At 50.3% G+C, this 25,482-nt stretch overlaps 3 protein-coding genes across 4 annotated transcripts in view; 1 reads left to right on the top strand and 2 right to left on the bottom strand.

Moving 5' to 3' along the window:
- The window catches only part of LOC308579716 (uncharacterized protein), a 29,357-nt gene extending 12,745 nt beyond the window's left edge, over window positions 1–16,612 (bottom strand). Inside the window, 10 exon segments of the mRNA XM_081180648.1 lie at window positions 980–1,103; window positions 1,105–1,146; window positions 1,149–1,223; window positions 4,957–5,075; window positions 6,219–6,227; window positions 7,088–7,111; window positions 8,049–8,159; window positions 8,279–8,560; window positions 9,809–10,075; window positions 16,154–16,612. Of these exon segments, the coding sequence (XP_081036774.1) occupies window positions 980–1,103; window positions 1,105–1,146; window positions 1,149–1,223; window positions 4,957–5,075; window positions 6,219–6,227; window positions 7,088–7,111; window positions 8,049–8,159; window positions 8,279–8,560; window positions 9,809–10,075; window positions 16,154–16,511 (1,411 nt within the window). The 5' untranslated portion in view covers window positions 16,512–16,612.
- Window positions 1–25,482, bottom strand: part of LOC308580988 (H-2 class II histocompatibility antigen, E-S beta chain-like) — an 83,189-nt gene that overhangs the window by 37,025 nt on the left and 20,682 nt on the right. The gene's annotated exons all lie outside the window — the stretch shown is intronic.
- On the top strand, window positions 17,158–25,012 carry LOC308581087 (HLA class II histocompatibility antigen, DR alpha chain-like). Its single transcript, XM_081183557.1, has 5 exons — window positions 17,158–17,374; window positions 22,546–22,803; window positions 23,136–23,420; window positions 23,761–23,902; window positions 24,055–25,012. The coding sequence occupies exons 1-5, from the start codon at window positions 17,263–17,265 to the stop codon at window positions 24,056–24,058; spliced, it is 801 nt and encodes a 266-aa protein (XP_081039683.1). The 5' UTR covers window positions 17,158–17,262; the 3' UTR covers window positions 24,059–25,012.

The following is a 25,482-nucleotide window of genomic DNA, read 5'->3' as shown; positions in this document are numbered from 1 at the left end:
CTGATGGTCCCAGACAGAAGACAATCAAGATCACAAAGAACTTGCATATGGGAGTGGATTCAGCATGGACTGGAACAAAGGACACTGATCAGATCGTCCCTCTGGGGGCAGGAAACGGGGACTACCTTTTGTCCTCTGGAAAGTACTCATGGGGAGGGGGAAAGGGGGAACCAGCCAGGTGACAGGACACTCAGGTTACCACCACAACTCCTCCCTCAACCCCTCCTTTCTGTAATGTATGTATGATGTTTCTGGGGGTGGTCTTGATCTACAGGGTGGGAATTTCAAAAGTTTTTATAAGGCCTTGCACACCATCTTTCTGGGTCTTTTCCTCTCTCCTGCAAGTGAGGGGAACAGCCTGTTGCAACAGTTCAATAAAGACCAAGCCTACAGGCTGCTGATTTGCTCCAATTTACTCTGGTTGGTGTCTTTACTTTTTGTCCAAGGGAGCCCTCGGATTTTTCTGGTAACAGGGCAAATCTAACAAAATGTAGTATAAACACCGACAACTGGGAAACACTGGCCTGCAAGCGCTCCAGTTGGAGAACAGCCTTTACCAAAGGTGTCATGGGCTATGAAGACACTCGAACTCAGGACGCAAGGGAGAAACGTGCTAAGAGGAAGGCATGCTTGGCAAATCCACACCTTGATAAACTCCCGCCCAAAAACCAATGTCCCTCCTGTGGAAGGACGTGGGGATCCAGAACTGGCCTCCATAGTCACTTACGGACTCCCTGTTAAGATCGTGGAAGACCATCTAGGAGGTTACAGATAGGTAGCCGTGTTGGTCTGCCATAGTCAAAATAAAAAAATCCTTCCAGTAGCACCTTAAAGACCAACTAAGTTAGTTCTTGGTTCCTTAAAGACCAACTAAGTTAGTTCTAGGAGGGATCGTCAAAGGAGCCCCACCGACGGGGGTCCGGCTAAACGGAGTTTCCCTTCCTTCTCCCCCCCCCCCCATGGCAGAATCTTGGCTCACCTGGAGGCGCCTCCACGCCCAGTCCCTCCGAAGCGGAGACCACCAGCGCCCCCATCCCCAGCAGGAGCCCCCCCAAGGCCAAAGGCGCAGCGCCGGAGCCCCCCATCCTTCTCTCTCCTTCGCCCCCAAATGGGACTTTCTCCGCTCAGCCCCGGGGGAAACTTCTGCCCAAGCCCCGCCCACTCCACCGCCCCGCCCCGCGAGCGTCCAATCCGCCTCCGAGCCCAGGTAGCGTCATCGGTCGCTAGGCAGGGAACTCCTGGAAAGAGCATTCTCAAGGGCTCTCTCTGCTCTCGCTCGACCTGCAAGTTCCTCTACTTCTGATGTCTCCATTGTTGTTGCGTCGCGTGTGAATCAAGATCTTCCCCAGAAAACCTTGGGGGGGGGATATAAAGCTTAAGAGGAATCTGTCAGTTCCATCCCAAACTTTACTCTGGCAGCAAAAAGGGAAATTTCAGACTCAGGCTTCAAAACAGCGAGATGCGCTTTTCTTCTGCTGCGTTTTAAGCCGCTAAAGCTTCGTTCCTTCTTGTATCCGGAACGAGGAAGGAAGTTTCAAGGGGGGAATAACTGTCTCCTGAGGGAGGGGGCTCCCCCTCTTGGGGAGACCTGGCAGCCCCCCAATGAGGAGACCCCTCCCCCCAATAAAAGCCCCCTCCAGCCCCCAGCTCCCCTTTGCAAGAAACATCCCTGGCGCTGGTGTCTGAGGAGCCCCATGAAGAAACACACAGGGGGAAGACAGAGAGGAGCCCCCGCAGCCCCTTCCCTGGAGGAGACCCCTCCCCTCTTGGGGAGATCCAGCACCCCCAAAAAAATATCAGTTGCCCTTTTCGCTCCGTCTCCGGCTGAGGCTCCTGCCTGGGGAGGGTTTACCTGGAGACAGGCTGGTCATCGCCAGGGCGCTTTCTCATTGGCCGAGCTGGCAGGGACTTTTCTGCTCCGCCAAAGCCGCCCCCTGGCCGCCCCCGCCCCACAGCCACTTGGAGGGCGAGCATCCAGATCAAAGCACCTGCTCTTCCTGAGACTGGAGTGTGTAATGTGGGGGAAGAGGGAGGAAATGTGCAGAGACCCCCTCCAAATTCAGGGTGGATGAATGAAGGTCTTCTTCCAGGGGCAACAACACACTAGAGAGGCCGACAGACAAGGCCCAGCTTGCTGTGCAATCTCATACCTTTTTCTGGATCTCAAATGAGGGGGATCCAAATTACGGGGGGGGGGGAGCCAATTAATGCAGCAAGACAGAAGGCAGAGTTTGGCAGAGGGGCAGGGCAGGAGTGCCCCAGGGCAAGACTTGGGGGCAGAAGGCCAGGGCCCCAGTCGGCAGAAGGAGCAGGAGGCCCCTCAAGGCTGCAGGGCTGACTCTCCACATCTGGACCAGCAAGTGCTGCACTCTAAGGGGTTTGGCAAGAGCAACGCGTTTCCTGCCCAGCAACTGATGACCAGGCAGGGTCGGGACCTGTGATTGGCTCCCATCAAGCCTCCCCTCCAGGAAAGTCCCCAGAACGACAACACTATAGACCCCCCCCCAAGCAGCAGCAGCAATTCTGCTTTACCCCTCCCCTCCCCCAACCCTGTTTTTTGCTTCAAGGCAGAAATGGAGATTGTGACATTTGGATTCCCTCGAAGTAGGAACTTTTTAAACAAGTCATTGGTTGGAGCAGCTCTGGCTTTAAGGCCCACTTCAAAGAATTACCCGGAGGGGTGGTAGTTAAGAGGCTGTCCTCTCCCCACTGTCAATAATCATCCCATGTAAAATGTGAAATTCAACACTCTTTTTCTGGGCTTAAATGCAAAACTGCAAATGGCAGACTCTTCATGTTCCAACAACAACGTTTGCAAGCTGTGAGCTTGTGGCAGCCTCTGCATTTTGCATTTTGCATCAAAGAGGAAGGAGGCAATTTTCCCCCAGCACTCAGTCTCCCCCAACCCATAGTGGGAATTCTCTGCATCTTGTTTTTCTGAAGGAAAAAAATGCTTCAAAAAAGGACCAGTCAAATAGGTTGTAAGAATGGGCACAGCCGTGGGGGGAGGGTTGAACAGCTGCCCCCAATTGATAAAATCAATTAAAATACAAAGCAAACTGAAGTTCTGCCTCCTAACAAAAGGCCTGCCCCCCCCCAAAAAACCACAATCATGGCTACGCCCACGGTTGCAGGTTATCTGTACATGAGCTTCCAATCCCAGAACTGGATTTGCACATTGGCCCAGTTCCTGGTGGTGGCACAAAAGAGCAGCAACACTTGAGGGCAAAGGCTCAGTTTAAGAGTGGAGGAGTCACTTCCACAGAGAAGGACCTTGGCTGGAGAGAGAGAGAGAGAGAGAGAGAGAGAGAGAGAGAGAGAGAGAGAGAGAGAGGAGGAAACTCTGGGTCAAAATCTCTTCGGAATACCAGATGCTCAGGGATGGGGTGCCAGGGGACAAACTGGGTGTGAGAAATGAGGGTTTTGTGGACCCCCAGAGGCTGTAAACTTCAGATCTATATTCCACTACGGCTCCCATGGGAGAAAGGGAGAAAGGACTGCTCAACTGTAGCTGCAGCTTCATGTTTTTACTGCCCTCTCCCCAATGTGAAGGAGAAGCAGAATAACCTCCCTGCAAGAAGGGGACCAAGAGGAGGGGGGCAAGGGGGTCCCTGGACAGGAGGGGCAGGATCCAGGCAGCCTGCTCCCTGGTGACAGAACAGAAGCAGGACTTCTGGGCCCATAGCACATGTCTCCCTCCCCACCTCTCCCTCCTTCTGCCCCCTTGTTTCTGGCAGCAGAGGAGACGCTGCAGAAAGGCGCTGGGGGGAGTTTCGCTTCCCCCCACATGGAGGCCTGGAGCTCAGCTCAGCATTCAGGGAAATGAAAGAGGGAAGCTGGCCACGATCCAGGAGACGGAGGTCCACAGGGAGGGCAGCAAAACCTCCTCACAGAGAAGTAGCTTCCAGCCCCCCCCAGCACAGCCCCCCCCCTTCAGCCCAGCAGCAATGGCTTAAGAGGAATTGCCATTTCAGGGAAGGACCCCCTTGGGAATGGCTGAGCTGAATGTAGTGGGGCTGGGCAAGCCCCATAGCACCCTCTGCTAGAAGAAACGGGGCTCCTTGGCTCAAGGTGGGGGGAGATTTCCTTGGAGAGCAGCCCCCTCCCTCTTGCGTCAGGAGAGCAAAGTGGGTCATCTCTTCCTAAGGCAGGAGGGAGGAGGAAGAGGGGAGAAGGGGCAGAGACCCCTCCAAGTCCTCAAGGCTATGGGGAGAGGGTGGGACTGTGTTTCAGGTCAGCCAAGGCCAGGATGTGGCCCAGTCAGGCTGGCCAGAGTCGGCTGTGGGGCAGAGACAGGTCTCTTCAACCTCTCCAGACCCAGACCCCCTTTCGACCCAAACATGCATTTCTCCATCTTTATATCTGGGAGGTGTCAGGGCTCCTGTTTCAGCCTACATGGGATCAGGCTGCGACCCACCAGTGGAAGACCAGGGGCACAGAACATGTCCCCCCAGGGAAGGAGACACTGCTTTGGGGGTCTGGATCTGCTGTTTTCCCTCCTCTCCCCATTCTGTGCCTTGCAGAAATGCCTCCTTCCAGAAATGAATGCCAGTCGAAAGAGTCGTCCAGCTCTTCCTCCCCCTGGCAAGAGGCTCCAGGAGGGACATGGCCCCCCAGAGAGGGGTTTGGGAGAGGCGTCCCTTCTGGGGCCAAGGCTTGTGCAGGGACATCACAGGGACGGACAGACAAGGCCCAGCCTGCGGTGCAATATTATACCTTGCAGTTGTCACGGTTTCTTTAGAAGGGGAAATGGGATCTTTTTTGCAGATCCTCTTTCAGCAAAAGAGCAAACATTCTCCTGGATCTCAAGGCAGAAGCAAAGGAGAACCTTCAGCAAAGTATTGTGTGGGGAGGGGGGCCAGGGGAGCTGCCAGGGCAAGGCTGTGGGGCAGGAGGCCAGGGCCCCCCTCAGCAGAAAGAGCCGCAGGTCCTGTGAATGTCAAAGGGCCCATTTGCCTTGAAATGGGACCGTTTGAAGAAGGAGAGTCTGCCAAGGGCACGTGGTCCCAAGAGCCTAAGATCATCAAAGGGCCTCTCCCAAATTTCATCCCTGGTATCTGGGATGAGGCCTCCTCCTGGAAGGACCAAGCAGGGGGCTCTGAGGCCTTTTCCTCCTCAGAGACTCATGGAGTTTTAGAGCAGGAGGGACCTCAGGGGTCATCTAGTCCAACCCCCTACAATCCCTCTCTTCCACAGACCAACCCTGCCTGCGGTTGGTGATGCCTGAGTCTTTTTCTCTCTGAGGAAATCCCTTCTCGTCTGCAGATTTTGTAGCGTTTTCTCCCTGTCTTAGGGTGAGCTTGATGGCACTGCTTCCTCCTCTGCCATTACATTGTGAACCGCCCTGAAATCTACAGGTGAAGTATAGAAATTTAATAAATAAATTGATACGGAAGGGGGGGCATGTCTTCTTCACCTTCTTCTTCGCTACAATATATCCATTTATTTCCAATTGTCAATGTCAAAAGGGACTAAAATCTATAAAATTCATAGAAAATCAACGTGCCAATTTGCTCAATTTCTCTAGGACCCCATGACATCTCCCCTGTCCTCCATAATCCCTCAAGCAAGGTGTCAAGACCCTAATCCGGTCAAATAGCTCTGCCAAGCCCTTCCTCCGGGCGATGCCAGGTGACAGACTATGCATGATAAAGTCAGCAGGGTGAGGATGGGGAGCAGGGACTCTGTCCGAAAACGGGACTCATCCTCCATGTCACAGGGATGTGGGGAGAAGCTTTCAATAAATATATTTGGGCATTTAGCATTTTATGGAATCGTAGAATTGGAGGGGACCCCAAGGTCATCTAGCCCAACCTCCTGCAATGAGGAATCTCAAGGATCAGGGTCCCCATCAGGGCTTGAAGGACCAGTCCTGGCAGTCTGACCAGATTCATGGTTGTTTTCAGGGACAGCTCAGGCTCCTCCAGGGAGATTCAAGGCACAAATTCTCTAGCAGAGAGGTGCCAAGAAGGAATCAGGTTGCCATAACTTGCAATCTACAAGCGGAAAGGGAAACTCAAAAAGAAACTTTCCCCAAATGACAAGCAAGCAACAGAGGTGGGAGAGGGGTGGACACTGTCGTTCTTGATCTGTGACTCCTTCCATTTCCATCCACCTTCCAAGGAGGTTTCCACCTCTGAGCATGGACAGAGGGCAACTGGCAGGAAGAACAGAGCTTCTCCACATCCCCGGATCCTGATGGAGCAGCAAAGTCTAACTGATGAGTCCTGCAGGCAGAGAAGAGAGAGACAAGCCCATCACTGTGGGGTGAGGAACGGGGGAAAAGGGGTAGAAGAATCCCTGGCAAGATTCGGGGGACACTCCATAGAGCGGCCATCAGATATTGTGAACTACAATTCCCATCGCCTCCAGTTATGGGCCTGGCAGGGGGGGGGGCTCTGAGGAGGGAAGGAGGCAGAGGGAGGGAGACTTGGTTGGCTTTGGCAGTGGAGAAGAGGAGCTTCAGAAGAGACCAAGGAGATCTGTCTAGATCAGAAATGGAGAACCACATGCCCTGGACCAAACTTGGCCCCCAGGCCTCTCTTTCTGGCCCTCATGGCTCTCTCCAGACACTCCTCCTGTCCCTGCTTTGAACCCTCCTTGAGTGATTCCACCTCCCTTGAACTCTGAGGATGCTCCTTGCTTGCCTGAACCAAGAACAGAGAGGGACAGAAACTAGTCCACTCAGCAATACGGAAATTGGCACGTTTTTCTCCACCCACACCTGCCCAGCAGTGGCATGTGGCCCCGGACGGAGGGGATGCAGCCTTTGGGGTGAAAGAGGACCCCCCCCCGGAATAGATGCCCTGCATTGGGCAAAAGACCTTTGTCCCCCAAGGGCCAAACACCAGCCCTGGTCTCCCCACTTGGCCTTGAACTTTGCTTGACTGTCTCCCAGGTGGGACATTCCCCTGGAGACCCCCTTCCAGGACCTGATATTGGGGTGTGTGCCTCAGGGGATGGATTTATCCATAGAAAGCCCCTCCCCTCTGTTCTACAAGGAAGCCATGGCGGGGGCTCACCAAGCAACCAGGAGAAGGGGGTTGGGGGAGCAGGAGGAGGATGGAAGAGCAGAGAGGAAAGTTACCTGCAGGCTGAGGAACAGTTTGCCCTGGGAGAGAGAAAAAAGGATAGGAAGATTCAGTCAGCACCAGATATCTCCTGAAATAGCTTCTCTGGGAACATGCCCCCTCCCCCGATCAAGATGACACACTCCAGGCACAGCTAGGAACTTTCCCCTTCTCATTCTGTCCTATGGAGTATGAGGGGTGAAAGAAGAGTCTTTGCTAGACATAAAGATTTCCTTCCCAATACAGAAATAACCCTGGGGAACATCTTGCCAACTAACCTCTTCCCCATTACCCAATGCCCCCACCCCACACACTCTCCCATATTCCTTTGGCTGCCTCCTTTGGTGCTCTGCATTGCCCAGTTGTTGATTCAGGGATTTATTTCAGACACACAAACAACGAAAAGACCCAAGGGAGATGAATTCTGCCTCCTGACAGTAAGTGTCTCAAAGGCCCTTCGCTCAGCAGGGAGAGAGAGCCTTTGAATAAATAATAATAATAATAATAATAATAATAATAATAATAATAATAATAATTTATTATTTATACCACGCCCATCTGGCTGGGCTTCCCCAGCCACTCTGGGCAGCTTCCAACAAAATATTAAAATACAGTAATGCATCAAACATTAAAAGCTTCCCTAAACAGGGCTGCCTTCATATGAATTACTAGTGCTGGGACCAGGAAGCTGCAAAACATCTGTGTCCTTACTCTGCTCAAAGGCTTCAGAGCCAGAGATGCTTTTGAATTTCTCCCTCATATGTTGAACAGGAGGTTTAGGTCTTAATCTACAGATTTAAAGCTCAGACCATCTCCATAAGAGCTGAGGCTCCATTTGAGACACCAAGAGGGACCTCCTAGGAGAGGAGAAGACACAGAACCCTCTCCAGACCCTCTGCCTAAGAAGAGGAGGGGAGCCTGGAGCCCAGTCCAGCCCCACACCCAACCCTGCCTCTCCCCCTGGCACCCCACCCTCACCTTTCTTGTTCTTCAGGTAAAGGGCGAGTCCAGTGGCCCCAAAGACCAGCCCCAGCACAATCCCCACAATCCCCGTCCACATCTTGCTCCTGGCAGAGTCCGACTGTGGCTCTGAAGGAAGAAAAAGCCCAGAGTGAGGAAAGGCAGGCCTGGGATCAGCCCCCTGAGGGGGGAGCAACCCATCTAGCCCCCCAGGAATGCCCCCCACTCCCAGTAGGAAGGCGTCCTACCCCATTTCACCGTGACGGGGCCTTGGAAGCTGGCGTGCTCCACCTGGCAGGTGTAGACGTCTCCACGTTCTGGCTTTGTCTCCAGCATCACCTCAATATGGAAGGTCCAGTCCCCGTTCCGGATGAGGTCCGTGGTCCACACTTTGGGCTCCTCCTTCCCGTTCCTGAACCACTTGATCTCGATCCCCGCAGGGAAGAAGCGGTTGACGGTGCAAATCAGCAGAGTGTTGTGTGGTGAAGATTCAACGTTGTCTGTGGGGGTGATCTTCACCTTGGGCTGGACTGTGGGAGGGAGGCAAGGGAGATGTGGGAGGGAGGTCAGAGATTTAGGCAGGGAGGGACCTGGAGGCTTCAAGGGAGGGAGGAGAGGCCATAGTTAACAGGGGGGAGGGGGCTACCCAGGGTGAAGCCTCTAGGGGGGTGCAACTGAGTCTCCCTGGAGAACGGGGGCAGGGCTGGAGGGGAGTCTGGTAGCTGAAAATAGTAATGAGTGGGAAGGAAATGGACCATGTTTCTAATAATTACTATTTAATCCTGAACGTATGTGATTTTGAGATTGTGGGGTTAATTTCTAATCCCCCCCCCAATTAAACATCCTGATTGCCCAGAAACCTGGACATATGGCAGCCCAACCTGAATCCATGTCAGGTGTGCAGGAAACGACATGTTAAGGTGTCATAATTAATAACTAACGCCCAAACAACATCATATTGTACTTTAAAAATGTTTCTGCTTGAAATGTGCTTTCTCTGCTCCCCTGAAAGGCTGCTATGTCCCCCTTGCAGCCCCCCACTCTAATGTAGTGTAGTGTTGGACTGTGTCCTGGGTTCAAATCCCCCCTGGGCCTTGAGTCTCCTGGGTGTCCCTGGGCAGCCCCCCCCCCAGCCTGGCCTCCCTCACAGGGTCGTTGTGGGGGTGGAGAGAGGAGAGGGGGAACCAGAGACAGCACAGGCAGGAAAGGAAGTTTAGGGAAGTTTTATAATGTTTGATGTTCTATTGTGCTTTTAATTCTGTTGGGAGCCACCCAGAGTGGCTGGGGAAACCCAGCTAGATGGATGGGGTATAAATAATAATAATACTAATAATAATAATCATTACTTCTATTATTGTTGTTGTTATTGTTTGTTGTTGTTATTTATTAATTGTTGTTGTTGTTGTTGTAAATACTGCAATTTTATGTTGCGAGCTGCCCTGAGACCTACAGGTATAGGGTGAGATGCGAATTTAATTAATAATAAATAAATAAATAAACTAAGAGAGACACCCTCCACATTGCAGTACACGAAATGGTTTGTGATGCTTCCAGAGACATAAACTCCTCCTGCCCCCATCCCAGCATCTGCCTCTGGAGTGGGGCGTCAGGAAAGGCCCCTTTATCTCTCTGAAAAGCGGGAGGGGAGGGAGTGGGGGGCAGCAGCGACAGGGGCGGGGGGGGAGAAAGTCACGTGTCCACCTCACCCCCACCCCCGTTTTGGGTTCTTCCGGGGGGGCCCTTTCCCAAGACGCCCCCTCCCCCGATTCCTGACTCACCGCGCTGGGACTGGGAGAGGGGCTCGAAGATCCCATAGTTGTGCCGGCAGAAGCGATCCACCATGGACATCGCGCCCCGCAGGAGGTCCTTGTCCTGGTTCGCTCTCTCGGCGTCGGGCTCCCCCAGTTCAGCCACGGCCACGAACTTCCCTCGGTCGCTGTCGAAGTACATGAGCTCCTGCCGGTCGAAGAAGTACCTATCTAGCATGCGAATCCGCGTCCCATTGGAGAAGTGGCACTCGGACTTATGCTGGTACAGGAAATGCTCTGCGGGGGGAGAAAGAAAATTGGGGGGAAATAGAGACTTCCGGTTCCCGGAGGCGGCGCGAAACAAGCAATGGCGGTCCTCTTCAGTCTCTGAAGAGGGGCTCCGCAGGAAAGGATCGTTCGCTACGGCACAGCGACGATCCATTAAGAAAAACCATGAGCAGAGTGAGCTCGTGGCCGTGGGACTTGGCGGGCACCTGGAGCGACCCCCAAAACGAAGAAGGGACCCCGTAAGGGGCTCCGGAAGCGCGGAGGGGAAGCGGTGCTGAGAGTACATCGCTCTTTCTGCGGGAGCGAAGCCGCGCGGCTGCTGCTGATGAGCGCCGACCTTTCTTCCTTAAATCTTGGACTCTAAACTACTTACTCGTGAGTAAGAAACATTTCATTTTGGAACTACAAATTATAAATTCAGCTGAAAGCGGGGGACGAGAAAAAGGAAGTCCGTCTCCCGGCAGTGCTTAGAGATCAAAGACAAAGGAACTGACAGGCTGGAAGCAACAGAAAGGGACTTTAAATTGAGAAGCATGCGTTTGGTGGAACTAGCAATTGAAAGGAAAGGCAAGTTTTTTGTATTTTATTTATGCTAATGTGCTAATACAATTTGGAAACCTTCTCCTTTGGTGGACTTCAAAATTTTTAAAACCCAGCCCCGGGCTGGCAGGGGAAAAGGGCTGCTTGCGGATACAAATTATAAAGTGAAACAGATACTTAGAGGCTATATTGGATGATACAATTGAGCAACTGTATCTTGCACCCTCAGATGAGACTTTTGTGGCAGCTTTGAAAGGGCTCTGCAAGTGGAAAAGTTTTAAGGACTATGGTTAATCTATTGGTCTGTTGGAACTTTAATGGCGACTAAAACTTTCTTCTTTTCCTTCTGAACTGTAACAACACTCCACCTAGTGGAGCTTTGGATTTACAAACTCCTGGGAACTAACTTTGTTTTGACTCTCTACTGGTTTGTTATCTACTTTGGAGACTGTCTTTCCCATGGAATATTTGACAGCTTGACCTTGACTCATAGACAGCTGTGGTATGAGCGGCCATCCAAAAACAAGAGCTGCGACGAAAGCAGGGAAAGGCCAACTTGTACAAACAACTTTGACTTCCCAGTCTCGCAGATCTTCAGTCCCTGCTGTTCTACAGGGAGCTGTACCTTCAACAACAGCTCCATCCAGGGAAGCTGAACAGCCAACAACTGAGGATATGGCAGCAGGGGGATCTGGCACCCTTCTAAATGAAATGTTACAGCAATTTGCAATTTTAAATAAGAAGGTTGACGACCAAACAGCAAAAATTGATTTAGCCACATCCTCAATTACTAAACTATCTGAACAAGTGGCTCAGCACTCACAAACAATTGGGAACTTAAAAGACGCCACTTCTGAGAACCGGAAATTGGCCGAGGCTGCAAATGAGAAAGCTGACCAAGCAATTCAGAAAGTGGACGAATTGAAAGGAGAGGTAAGGCCACTACACAAGCACATCAGTGACCAGCAGGCCTATCTGTCTATGGTGGAATTGAGGAATCGAGAAAATAATTTAAGATTACGCTCTATCCCAGAGCTTGAGAAAGAGGATCTGATCGGCTACCTGACAACAGAATTTTCCAAATTCTGGGGTATAAACGAAGACAAAGATTTTAAAATAACAACCGCGTTCAGATTGGGAAGAGTTGCCAGGAAGGACAGGCCCAGAGATTGTTTGATTATTCTAAGGACCAAACAGGAGAGAGACAAAATACTAGACCTCCATTTTAACAAATTACTTGAGATCCAGGACAAGAGAGCAGAAATCTACAAGGATATCCCTAAACAATTATTGGATCTCAGAGCTAACTACACTGACCTAGCTGGACTTTTGAGAAGCAACGGGATACCTTACAGGTGGGAGTTTCCACAAGGTCTATCATTTAACTACAAAGGAAAGAAGGTTAAAATTAAAACGAGAGAGGACAGCCAGAAGTTCCTACACGACCACGGAGAGGACCTGCAGAAGGGAACAGCAGTTCCTTGGCCTCTACCACAACTTGGGAAAGAACCAGCACCCTCGGACTTGGACAAGAAAGAAGACACCCCATAAAAAGCAACAACAGATTGATACAGGATGTCTCTGCAGCTATATAGTTGGAACATTAATGGCGCAAATTCCCCGGAAAAACGCAAAAGGATTTTTCATATTTTGAAAAAAGAACATTTGGATATAATTTGCTTGCAAGAAACCCATGTGACTAGGCTCCATAGGAAAGTATTAATTAACAAAAGACTAGGCCAAGAATTTATTTCATCAGATAGAGTTAAAAAGAGAGGTGTGGTGATTTACGCAAAGGAGAACCTAGCACCGAAATTTTTGTTTAAAGATGAGCAAGGAAGAATTCTGGCAATTGAAACACAAACTCAAGGAGAAAAAATTCTGATATTAGGAATCTACGCACCAAACGAGGGGAAATCAGAATTCTACAAGAAGCTGCATGAGACACTACTGGACTATCTGGATTATTCCAACATCATTATGATGGGAGACATGAATGGGGTGGTCTCTACCTATATGGATAAGTCACAGAACCAGAATCTAACTAAAGATGGCAGACTACCAAAAACTTTTTTTGAACTAACTGACAATATGGATTTGATCGACATCTGGAGGACAAGAAACCCCTTAGGTAAAGAAGGAACTTTCTTTTCTGAGGCCCACCTGTCATGGACAAGAATCGACCAAATTTGGACAACTAGAGGGCTGGCACCTAAGACTACAAGAGTGGAAATCTGCCCAAAGACCTGTTCCGACCATAATGCTTTGAAAATGGAAGTGAGACTTACTCCAGCCGATTCCTTCAGATGGAAAATGAATGACACCCTGTTAAGAGATCAAGAGATTGTAAGGAAGGCCCAAAAAGCTCTAAAGGACTACTTTGAAATAAACTTGAGTACTTCGGTGGAAAAAAGAATAATCTGGGACGCAAGTAAAGCTGTTATGAGAGGGTTTCTGATACAACAGAATACGATCAAGAAAAAACTTTGGAACGGAAAAAAGGATAAGATATTAGAGAAGATAAGAGATGGAGAGAAAAAACTAAGATTGAATCCAAAATCCAAAGAGACTTTAAGAGAAATTAAATTCCACCAGTCACAATATACGAAATTGATAAACCAAGAAGTGGAATGGAAAATTAAACAAATGAAACAAAGATCTTTCGAATCTGCGAACAAATGTGGGAAACTGCTAGCTTGGCAGTTGAAAAAGAGACAAAAATTAAACTATGTTACCAACTTAGAAGTTGAAGGGAAAAACATTCAGAAACTGGGAGAAATTAGAAAGTGTTTCCAGAAATATTTTAAAAAACTGTATACCCAAGGCTCTGAGGAAGTGATCGAAATAGAACAATTTTTAAAAGATAATGGCCTACCAGAACTATCTCAAGAAAAGAGATCAATCTTGAACTGTGAAATAACACAACAGGAAATTGAGGATGCCATTCAGAATATGCAGCTAGGCAAATCTCCAGGCCCTGATGGACTTACCTCCAAGTACTACAGGACATTAAAAGACTACTTGATACAACCATTAATGGAGGTTTGTAATCAGATTATGGGGGGAGGGAGGGCACCAGAAACGTGGAAAGAAGCATTCATCACATTGATACCTAAAGTGGAAACTGAAAAGACTCAACTTAAGAACTACCGTCCCATCTCACTCCTGAATGTGGATTATAAAATATTTGCAGACATTTTGGCAAATAGATTTAAAAAAGTACTAAACGAAGTAATTCATAAGGACCAAGCAGGCTTTCTTCCAGGCAGGCATTTGTTTGACAACACCAGGAACATTATTGACATTTTGGAATTGCTGCAAACAAATATTAACACCAAAGCTGTGCTAATTTTTATAGATGCAGAGAAGGCCTTTGACAATATTTCTTGGAAGTTTATGAAGAGAAATCTGGAAGGGATGGGAGTGGGACGGGGGTTTGAGAATGGAATAGAAGCAATTTATTCACAACAAAAGGCTAAGTTGATAGTGAACAATGTGGTGACAGAAGAGTTCTATATTGAAAAAGGAACACGACAGGGGTGCCCCCTATCCCCTCTATTATTTATCTCGGTCCTGGAGGTGTTGCTGAATATGATTAGGAAGGATCGGCAGGTACAAGGGATACAGGTCGGAACGAAACAATATAAACTGAAAGCATTTGCAGATGACCTGGTTTTAACACTACAGGAGCCAGAATCTAGTACAAAAAGAGTTCTAGAATTGATTCAAGAATTTGGTCGGGTGGCGGGATTTAAGTTGAATAAACAAAAAACCAAGGTATTAGGGAGACTTCCGGTTCCCGGTTGCCTTAAAGGGCGCAGCTCCCACGGTCTGTCTCTCTCCCATTCTCTCGTGTCACGTGATCTCATGGCGGGGGGGGGGGGCTGAGCAGAGAGACTCCCCCCCTTCACCTCCTCCCAAAGGAAAGGGAGAGAGCGATAGCAAAAGGCCGTTGGGGTGTGTGTGGGGGGGAATCACCTCCAAGGCCCGGGACCCCATGGGCATAGCCAGGATTTATGTTGGGGGGGGGACAGAACCGAGCTATCTGCTTTGTTTAATTAATTTATTTGGGGGGCAGCTACGCCCCTGCTTATCTCCAGTTTCTTTAAAACAAAAACGTAAACCTCCCTCCCCCTTTGATTGCCCTCCGGCTGGAAGAGGAAATGTTGGGGGTGGGAGAGAGACCAGGAAAGGGGCGAGATGCCGAGGAGGGGGGGAGACGCTTCACTGCTCTGAAGGGGGTTCACTGACCCCTCTCTCCCACGAGACCCGCCCTCCTCCGAGAGACCCAGTTTCACTTTCGCTTTCCCTGCCACAGAGCAGGAAGCGACGCCTGTCTACGCAGGAGCCCATTTCAGCACCTAGAAGACACCAGGGGGGGGGCTGCGAGAGGGAACCTGTCAGAGCAGGGAGCCATTGGCCCCAGTTTTGCTGCCGGCATCACGGGCGAAGGCAGGGAGGAGCAGCTGCTCCCCCAATCAATAAACATCAATAAAAGTACATAGCAAACTCAGGTGTCCCCCCCCCCAACAAGTCCTGCACAGCCACCAAAAATCCTGGCTATGCCCATACCTGTGTTAGGAGCAGAAGAAATGTACATTTATTTATGCGTTATGTGGAGTCCTTCATAGAGTTAATGCTGTAATTGGTTACGAGATCTGGAAATGATGGGAGGTAAATGGACTAATAATGATGAGGATGATTTTGAGAGGCAGGTGAAGAAGCGCTCAGGGCCAAATTCAGCTGTGTTCCCCCCTCCACGCCCCCCCCCCCAAGTCCCCTAGGGCTGCCTGCCATCAGCTGTCCTGCAGGAAGACTATTTAATGTGTGAATACTGTGGTTTTATTACAATTCAATTGAATGTTACTTGTAAGCTGCTGGGGTAGGATTTTAATCCTGAAAGGTGGGATATAATTAATTGCAATAAATGAATGCTTTCTCCTTCCCAATCCCAGAAGCCTGAGCTGCTCTTTTCCAGTGGGGGGAGTATTTCCCCTTCCCTCCTGCCCCTTTGCCCCCCCGTGTCCTGGAAGAAGCAAAGATCCCCCGTGGGGAAGCAAGGATTCTTCAACACCAACTTCGCTGAACTGAACCATGTTCTTCGGATGCCTGATTAACTACTCCAGTCCTAACTTAAAAACGAAAAGTGTAATGTTGGAAGTCAACAAAAGAGGTTTAAAGATTCTCAAGGCAAATCTAATAAAATGTACTATAAACACTGACAATTGGGAAACACTGGTCTGCGAGCGCTCCAATTGGAGAACAGCCTTGACCAAAGGTGTCATGGGCTTTGAAGACACTCGAACTCAGGACGCAAGGGAGAAACGTGCGAAGAGGAAGACACGCCTGGCAAATCCACAAATTCCCGCCCGGAAACCAATGTCCCCACTGTGGAAGGACGTGAGGATCCAGAATTGGCTCCACAGTCACTTACGGACTGACTGCTAAGACCATCTAGGAGGGATCGTCAAAGGAGCCCCACCGATGGGGGTCCCGCTAAGCGGAGTTTCCTCTTCCTTCTCCCCCGATGGCAGACTCTTTGCTCACCTGGAGGCGCCTCCACGCCCAGCCCCTCCGAAGCGGAGACCACCAGCGCCCCCAACCCCAGCAGGAGCCCCCCAAAGGCCAAAGGCGCAGCGCCGGAGCCCCCCATCCTTCTCTCTTCTTCGCCCCCCGAAGACTCCCAAATGGGACTTTCTCCGCTCAGCCCCGGGGGAAACTTCTGCCCAAGCCCCGCCCACTCCGCCTCCCCGCCCCGCGAGCGTCCAATCCGCCTCCGAGCCCAGGCAGCGTCATCGGTCGCCAGGCAGGGAACTCCTGGAAAGAGCATTCTCAAGGGCTCTCTCTGCTCTCGCTCGACCTGCAAGTTCCTCTTTGCCTTCTCAGCTGCTTCTGATCTCTCCATTGTTGTTGCGTCGCGTGTGAATCAAGATCTTCCCCAGAAAACCTTTGGTGGGATATAAAGCTTAACAAGAATCTGTCAGTTCCATCCAAAACTTTACTCTGGCCGCAAAAGGGGAAATTTCAGTCTCAAGCGAGATGCGCTTTTCTTCTGCTGCGTTTTAAGCCGCTTCGTTCCTTCATGTATCCAGAAAGAGGACGGAAGTTTCAAGGGGGGAATAACTGTCTGCTGAGGGAGGGGGCTCCCCCTCTTCGTCCCCCAGCCTGCATCCCCAGGAGACCTGGCAGCCCCCCAATAAGGAGACCCCTCCCCCCAATAAAAGCCCCCTCCAGCCCCCAGCTCCCCTGTGCAAGAAACATCCCTGGCGCTGGTGTCTGGGGAGCCCCATGAAGAAACACACAGGGGGGAGACAGAGGGATCCCCCCGCCCCTTCCCTGGAAGAGACCCCTCCCCTCTTGGAAAGATCCAGCCCCCCCACCCCCAAAATATCAGCTGCCCTTTTCCTGCTGCTGTTTTCGCTCCGTCTCCGGCTGAGGCTCCTGCCTGGGGAGGGTTTACCTGGAGACAGGCTGGTCATCGCCAGGGCGCTTTCTCATTGGCCGAGCTGGCAGGGACTTTCCTGCTCCGCCAAAGCCGCCCCCTGGCCGCCCCCGCCCCACAGCCACTTGGAGGGCGAGCATCCAGGAGGAAGGGGCAAGGGACACTTGGGCTGGAATCGCCCCTCGCCCGCCTCGGCCCAGGAAGAGCGGCAGAGATGGAGCCCAGAGGAGGAAGAGGAGGAAGAGGAGGAGGAGGAGGAAGAGCCCTTTGCTGCCTCTGGGCGACTCTCCTCCTCGCCCCGCCAAGGGGGGCCGGAGCCCTGAAAGGTCAGGGGGCGCAGAGGGAGGGGGAGATGCCTGGGGAGGGGTCCCAGGAGGGGGGATGGGGGTCCCTGCAGAAAAGCCGGGTGGGGGGAATGGGGGAGCAGGATTGCGCCCCTTGGCGATAGCTGTGGGCAAAGGAGGAGGGGTCTCTTCGGCTACAGGGAGGAAAAGCCCCCTCCCCCTGACAGGGGCAGAAACTACACCCGGGAATACGGAGGGATGGGGGGAGGAAGGGAATTGGACGTCCCCAAAACACGAGGGAGCGGAGGGAGGATCTGAACCCTCAGCTAAGCTGGTCCAGGGTTTTTTTTTAAAAGAGGGGGGAGGACTGGGTGCAAACAGCACCCCCCCCCCCACCGCACACATTGCCTTTCTTCAAAGTTCGGGATTTGTGCCTCTAGCCTTTCCTGTTGGGAGGAGGGAAAGGGAGATAAAAGAAGAATTGTTCTTTCTCCTTTATAGACTAGGCTGTCACAGAGACCTGCCTGGTTCAGAAGCCCCCAGTGGTCGCCCCCAAAAGGCATCAGCCCCCCACATCCCTAATGCCCCTCCCCCAAGAGAGAGTGGTCTCTCTCCTCCCCAGCAACACAAAAGGGGCCAGAAACTTTGGTGGACCCTATAAAACATCTCTGAGCAGAACTCTTATAAACACGGAGGAAATCTTTGTATTCTTGGTTTCACTTTGAGGCAAGGAGCTGAGGGAAGAGTTACTTCCTTCCTGTTACCATAAAGCACCAATGCTGCAGCAAGCAAAGGCTCCAGCAGCTCAGTCAGCTGCTTGTGGCTGGAAAGCCAGATAGGATGTTTGTGACTGTTGCCATAGAAACAAAGGGGCAGTCCAATCCGTACTGAGCACCGGATGTTAGCTCAGTGTGTGTGTCATATGACCTGTACTGGAAGTACATGGGAGGAGTTTCTTCTTGCTGTTGTCGAGTGCAGACGTGTTTCTCTGTACTGATATGAGAGACAGAAATAAAAGATGTAAATAGTTTTCTGTCTGCTTCTTTCCCCTCTCTGGGGGACACCAAAGGGGAGAGAGGGTGAACGGTGTGTTCCTCTCACACATCTGAGATGAATCGCCGGGACCTCGCCTGCTTATCAGCAGAGTGGAGACGCGGGGAGGTCGACAGGAATATCTGCCGGTGCCTACGCTGTGGCACATTCCTCTGACCCAGGCAGAAATTCCGACAGTGGCAGCCTTCGGATGGTTGCTGTTTTCTTCGATCCATCGGACATCTGCATGAGAGGCTGGTGAATTGTCCTCCTCTGCTCCATGGAAGCCTGAAGTAAGAGGCTGATTCTCTGCAGCCAGAAGCTGACAAGAAGAAGGCTGACAGCCAAGCCGATGCTCAAGGTATGAGACTTTTAAGGGCTTAGAAGAGTGAATGCAGATTGATTCATTCTCTGCTTCACGGAGAGCGAGTGTGGGAAAAGCAGCTCCGACTTAGAAGAGGCCTGCATACCAGGCATTTTTGTGGTTTCCTGTCCGAGGAAAGGAATGCGCTGTTGCTAAGCAACGTCCTTCAGAAGGCTGTGCCTCAGAGAGGAGAAATGGAAAGCTACTCGAGAGGGCTGGACAGTCAGACTATGCCTCAGAGAGGCGTAAACAAAGTTTTGTTATGACTAGGTCCTCACGAACTGCTGGAAGGGACTTTCCAACGCAGCCAGTGTCAGAGTTGCCAGGTGTCAAGAGTGTAAACAAGCCAGCTATTGGATTTTAGAGGCTTGTCTTTTAGAGTCAATGCAAGGACTCAAAATGGATGCCAAGAAGGGGGGAGGCTTGCCTTCTCCACCCCTCCTGACCAATGACAATTATTCATCTTGGTCTATAAAGATGAAGGCCCTGCTGCAGAATCAGAGACTGTTTGGGGTGATTGAGAATCCCATCCCAGCAGCACCAACGCGTGCTTGGGAGTCACAGAATGTGAAGGCTAGGACTGCTATAATTCTGTGTGTCTCAGATGCGCAGCTTGTGCATATACAGCATTTGGAATTTGCGCAAGAGATTTGGAACGCGCTGCGTACAACGCATCAGAGAGATGCTGGTTCTTCAGCGTTGCTGTATTTTGAGAAGTTGACCAATCTGAGATTAGCGCCTGATGGAGATGTTCAAGCGCACCTGACAGAAATGAAGTTCCTGCGTCAACAGATGGTGGAACGCAATTTCCGTCTACAGGAGGAAGTGTTTTGCTTCATGATGATAAACAGCCTGAACCGGACCTATAAGGTTGTTGCCAGTCAGCTTGGTTCCCTACCGGCGGCTCAGCTAACCGCGGAAAGAGTGTGTGCTGTGGTCCTGAACGAACACGACAGACTTGCTGCACTGGAAGTGAAAGACAGAGGGAGGCAAGAACAGAGTTCAGTTCTTCCCACTGGTGGTGCTACTGGAGAGCATGCCGTAGCATTGAGTGCCGTCCGATGCCACAATTGTGGACAGACTGGGCATCTACAGCGAAACTGTAAGAAGCCGCGACAGTCAAAAGGAGCCAACAACAGCTCTACGAAGCCTGAGGCGTCAAGCAAAAGCCGTACCAACAGCCAGGTGAAACCTGCAAAGGCGATGATGGCGAAAGGAACCACGCCAGATGTTGGGAACGCATTCATAATCGATACCGGCGCCACGAAGCATCTCTGCCCACACAGAGAACTGTTTTCGACGTTGAAGAAGCAAAGCTTCACTGTGAAACAAGCCAACGGTCAAGAACTGGAAGCGACCGGAATTGGAACTGTGTATCTTGAGAGTCTGAACTTGACTATAAGCGATGTTTACCTGGTTCCAGAACTGAAATTTAGTCTGCTGAGTGCTTCGCAGATTGCAAAGAAAGGACTAAAACTGTACTATGATGCTAAAAGATGCAAGATCTACAAAGATGGAGAACTGTTTCTAACTGCCAAAGAGAAAGATGGACTGTATTTGTTGACTTTTGATCAAAGTGATTACATGAAATGTAATACTTCTGATTCTAACGAAATTTCTCTTGCAGGTGTGACCAGTATGAGCACCAGGAAGGTGTCCAAGAAGGTCGACAGAGCTTTTCAGCGGGTGTATGCTGATGTGATTGGTCCCCTAGAACCATCTAGAGGCGGTGCAAAATATTACCTTGTGTGTGTTGATTGTTACACTAATTATTCTTGGGTTTACTTGATGAAGAAACCGCAGGAAACTTTAGAAAAGTTTCAAGAGTTTTGTGACAAGGTTAAAAGTATGCATGATGCTAACATTGATTGTCTTTTCACAGATGACAAGCCAGTTTTTCTTTTACAGGATTTCCAGAGGTTCCTGGATGGAAAAGGGATAAGACACAAACTTGCTACTTCCGAAGAAGCATGGAAGAAATGTGTCTGTGTTAGGGTGAACAAAGAATTGCAAAAGGGGATGCATGCGCAATTGCTGAGTTCACATTTGCCACATGATTATTGGGCCGAATCGCTAGCGTCCTATCTTCATATGTGGTTGAGAAAAGTCTCAACAGAGTTGGGATGTTCTCCTTTTGAGAAGCTGTTTAATAGAAAACCTTCTGTTGCCTATTTCAAGGTTTTCGGGTCTCACGTGAGAACAGAAGCTCCAAGTGGGGTAAAGAATGCCAGAGGCATCTTTGTGGGTTATGAAAAAGGTCTCTACAGAGTAATTTTGTCTGAATCTGGTCAGGTGATTCTCACAAAGTTTCTAGAGAGTGCTCCTGAACAGGAGAGAGTGATTGTTAACACTTTTTCCACAGAGGATTCTGATGATGATGATGATGAGTTTGATCTTATTGAGTTCAGTGGTACTGATGATGATGACACTGATAGCTCAGACAGCTCAGTTGTCACAGTCATTGAGAGGAAATCTCAAATAATGACTAGACCCTCAGAAAAGGAGGATGAACCACTGATTAAGCTAACTACTGGTTCTCCAGAGAGTTCAGAGGCTGAACCAGAAAGCAGAGAAGAGCAGCAGCTCTTACGAAGGTCTGAGAGAGCAACGAAGGGTGTACAACCCAAGAGGTATTCAAAGGAGTTTGCTAACCTTGCATATGTTGCTGTTGTGAACGATCAAGGACAGATTGAAGCTGTGTCTGAGTCAGAGACAAAGGCACAACAGAGAGTTGTTAACCAAGGAAATGTGAAATCACACAACCAGAGAGGTACATTGGTAAAACCAGTGGCGGGTAGTTCCAAGGGTGGAACTGAAACAACAGGGGAATGTTATAAGTATAACAACTGTTTGTTTTCTTCTCTGGATGACGCTTTGCTCGCAGCACGCATTGATACTTTAGGGGGAGTATGTTACCATAAAGCACCAATGCTGCAGCAAGCAAAGGCTCCAGCAGCTCAGTCAGCTGCTTGTGGCTGGAAAGCCAGATAGGATGTTTGTGACTGTTGCCATAGAAACAAAGGGGCAGTCCAATCCGTACTGAGCACCGGATGTTAGCTCAGTGTGTGTGTCATATGACCTGTACTGGAAGTACATGGGAGGAGTTTCTTCTTGCTGTTGTCGAGTGCAGACGTGTTTCTCTGTACTGATATGAGAGACAGAAATAAAAGATGTAAATAGTTTTCTGTCTGCTTCTTTCCCCTCTCTGGGGGACACCAAAGGGGAGAGAGGAAGATCGGTGTGTTCCTCTCACATATCTGAGATGAATCGCCGGGACCTCGCCTGCTTATCAGCAGAGTGGAGACGCGGGGAGGTCGACAGGAATATCTGCCGGTGCCTACGCTGTGGCACATTCCTCTGACCCAGGCAGAAATTCCGACAGATATCCAGTCCACCAGAAACTTTGGTGGACCCTATAAAACATCTCTGAGCAGAACTCTTATAAACACGGAGGAAATCTTTGTATTCTTGGTTTCACTTTGAGGCAAGGAGCTGAGGGAAGAGTTACTTCCTTCCTATATTAACAACAACAATGTGAGGAGTCATGGATTGGTCTCTCGAAGGATTCCTCCAACTTTCGATCTGCCAGAGTCACCCCAAACACAAATGCCCCCCAGGATCAACATTTGGGGCTGTTATGGCTCAGGAATTAGGGGATACTAAAAATGACATGTGTGTGTATTTGGGAGGAGATTACGCCCCCCCTGTCTTCTTAGAGAGCCTTCCTGGTGGTGGCCCCATTCCTAGCAATGCGGCAGGTTCTCGCTCATCCTGCTGCGGGGTCCTAAAGCCTCCCTCTCTCCTTCCACCCCTGCAGTGGAGGACACCCTGGTGGAGCTGGACTTCTTCCAGGAGAGCTTCCCTTCGGAGAAGAAGTCCGGGGAGTTCCTGCTGGAGTTTGACCACGAGGAGATCCTGCATGTGGACTGGGAGAAGAAGCAGAACGTCTGGAGGCTGCCGGACTTCCAGCGCTTCACCAGCTTCGAGGTGCAGGGCGCCCTGGCCAACATCGCCGTCATGAAGAACAACATGGAGGTGCTCATGAAGCGAAGCAACCGCACCCGTGCCCTGAACGGTAGGACACGCGAGGGGGGCAGGGGAGAGAGCTGGGGGGCAGGCAGGGGGTGGTCTCTTGGCTTCTGAAGCGGAAGACCCTTCAGGACCCCTTTCTGCCTCCCCAGAGGGAACTCTGCTCCGGGGAGCCAGTCCTTGGCTGACTGAGACAGGCTAAAAGGGAAGGGAAGCCTGATGGGAGGGGCAGCACTGCACTCTGTACAAGCTCAGAGGCATTGCCAAACCTGAACACCCGGTGCAAAAATACCCACAGCAGCTATTTGGTATGCTTTCCATTTCTAGACTGCTTCAAATGGGTTTTAATCCCATTTCTTACTCCATCTCCTTCCTCAGTTGCTCCTACGGCTACTGTGTACCCAGAAAACGCCGTGGAACTGGGGGACCCCAACGTCCTCATCTGCTTTGTGGACAGGTTCTCCCCCCCAGTGCTGAACGTCACCTGGCTGAAGAACAACGAGGTGGTCTCCAAGGGCGTGGAGGAGACAGACTTCTACCCCAGCGTGGACAACACTTTCCGCAAGTTCTCCTACCTCCCCTTCGTCCCTGAGCAGGGAGACATCTACGTCTGCCAGGTGGAGCACTGGGGCATCCCAGAGGGAAAGATGGAGAAGATCTGGGGTAAGCACCGGGCAGGATTGGGGCTTTTCTCTGGGACTTGAACTCAGAAACCCAGATTCATGGCTTATAAGAAACAAGTTCCGGAGATCAGAGAAATTTATGCAAGTGAAGTAAACTTGCAGTTTTGAATAATTTATTCTGCTTCTAGCCATAGGAGACAGAAAGGTGCTCAGCTGCCTTTTGGGGGTTCCTTGAGTTAGTTTCTCTCAGTTTAACTGAAAAGTGTGCATTAAGGGCTGTGGGGCGTGTGTGTCAGGACTCCTGGGTTCTTTCTTCCGCTGAACACACACAGAGAAACAGAGTCCCCCCCTTAGCCCTGTCCTCTCTCTCTCCATCCCAGTTTCCAAGGCGCCCTCTCCCATCCCGGAGACGATGGAGAACGTGCTGTGTGCCCTGGGCTTGGCCTTTGGCATCCTGGGCATCATCGCTGGCACCATCCTTTTCTTCAAGGCCATGAGGATGAACAATCGCAGGGGCTTCATGTGAGTCGAACCCGTTTCCCTTCAGGGGCTCAGAGACAAATGCAAGGGAAGCCAAAATACACAGCAGAGGGGTGGGCTGGGCCTCATCCTGCCTGGAAGGTGCTCTGCCTCCATACTCCCAGCTCACCAGCTCCCTTCTCCTTTCTTTTCAGATAATGGGGGATTCCTTTCCTGACAGCCTCTTCCTTAAACCCTCTCAGCTCAGCTCCTTTGCCAAGAGTCTCTTCTGCTATGAATCAGCTGGAAGGAGTTGCTTCCTCCGTGTGCAGATTATCCTCAGAAGCTTTTCGGATAATATGTTTAACTTTTAAGAAGAATTGCGATAGCCAAAGATGCTTAGGCAGACTTACATTACTTTTCTCCCTTTTATGTTTCCCTCTTAGCAAAGAAATTGCTCTGACTGTTTAAGTAAATAGGGAAAGTATATGGTTTACTCACATTAAATGTTTTGCCATGGTTCAACATTTACAGCTCCCTCTATGCAGGTCCCTGGTGCCTTTAATTCTGGCTGTCTAGTAATTGTGCATTTTATAGAATAATAGAATTGTAGAGTTGGAAGGGACCCTAAGGGCCATCTAGTCCAACCCCCTGCATTGCAGGAATCTCACCTAAATCATCTCTGACAGAGGGGCTTGTGGTTTGGTTACAGATCCTCCCCCAAACTCCATGGTTGAGTCAGGATAGTTTTTGTGGGGGCTTCCTGATTTTCCTTGCCTTGTATCTGCATGGCTCAAGGAGACCCCCTGCCAACAGAGTGTCAGGCATACTAATTCATATCTCCACCCCACTTACCCAAAACCATTCACCTCCCTCTCCAGTTTTTGGAGAGAGCCTTACTCAGTTCCGTGCATTGCACTGCAGGAATACACCCCTCAGGTGTTTCATTAATCACAAAGAGGATTCATCCAGCTTGCTGGGGAAGCATAGTTGAAATAGACCCCAAACACCTTTCTCATCCACATAAAGCAGAGTTGTATCTATCTGTGTAGAGGAAAATATCCCTTCTTCTTCTGCAAAACTTTCCCAATAGCTTCTGTGCAGCCCAATTGCTGTTTTTCATACATGTGCCCATATTTCCAAAAGCAATGAATAAATCTTACAGTTTGTTGATTTGTTTCTAGTACTGTTTTCTCTGCCTATAAGCTCTGGATATATTTATTATTTCAAAGCAAAAAGGTGAACCGTTGAGGAAATGGGGTTTGGGAGAGGCATCCTTCCTGGCGCCAAGCCTTGAGCAGGAACATCCCAGAGGCCAACAGACAAGGCCCAGCTTGCTGTGCAATCTCAGATCTAAGATGGTGGGATCCAAATTGGAGGGGGCGGTCAATTAATGCAGAAAGACAGAAGGCAGATGTCAGAGCTGCTTCAAGATCCTAGCTCACAGAGGATCACGTTAGCCAGCGGTCATTAAGTAAAAGTCTTTATTGAATTACAGTTTCCATTCTCACGCTGCTGTCTGCAACTCTACGTCTACTAGCTAGATCGGCGAGGCTCCGTCTGAGTCTCCGCCCCGTGCGCACCAACTTAATATCCTAGCCTTGCTCCACCTTTTCCTCCTGACTGTCCTCCTCTGGGTCCCT

The sequence above is a fragment of the Podarcis bocagei genome, assembly GCF_964188305.1.
Source record: "Podarcis bocagei genome assembly, chromosome: 2".
In the NCBI taxonomy this organism is placed as follows: domain Eukaryota; kingdom Metazoa; phylum Chordata; class Lepidosauria; order Squamata; family Lacertidae; genus Podarcis; species Podarcis bocagei.
This window is presented reverse-complemented; position numbering and strand designations above follow the sequence as displayed.

What these genes read in the sequence shown, in the direction of transcription:
- LOC308581087 (XM_081183557.1), top strand. Translation starts at nt 17,263, where the DNA reads ATGGAGCCCAGAGGAGGAAGAGGAGGAAGAGGAGGAGGAGGAGGAAGA. An exon ending in CCGCACCCGTGCCCTGAACG is followed by an intron (nt 22,804 to 23,135) that starts GTAGGACACGCG and finishes CTCCTTCCTCAG; the next exon opens with TTGCTCCTACGGCTACTGTG. An exon ending in AAAGATGGAGAAGATCTGGG is followed by an intron (nt 23,421 to 23,760) that starts GTAAGCACCGGG and finishes TCTCCATCCCAG; the next exon opens with TTTCCAAGGCGCCCTCTCCC.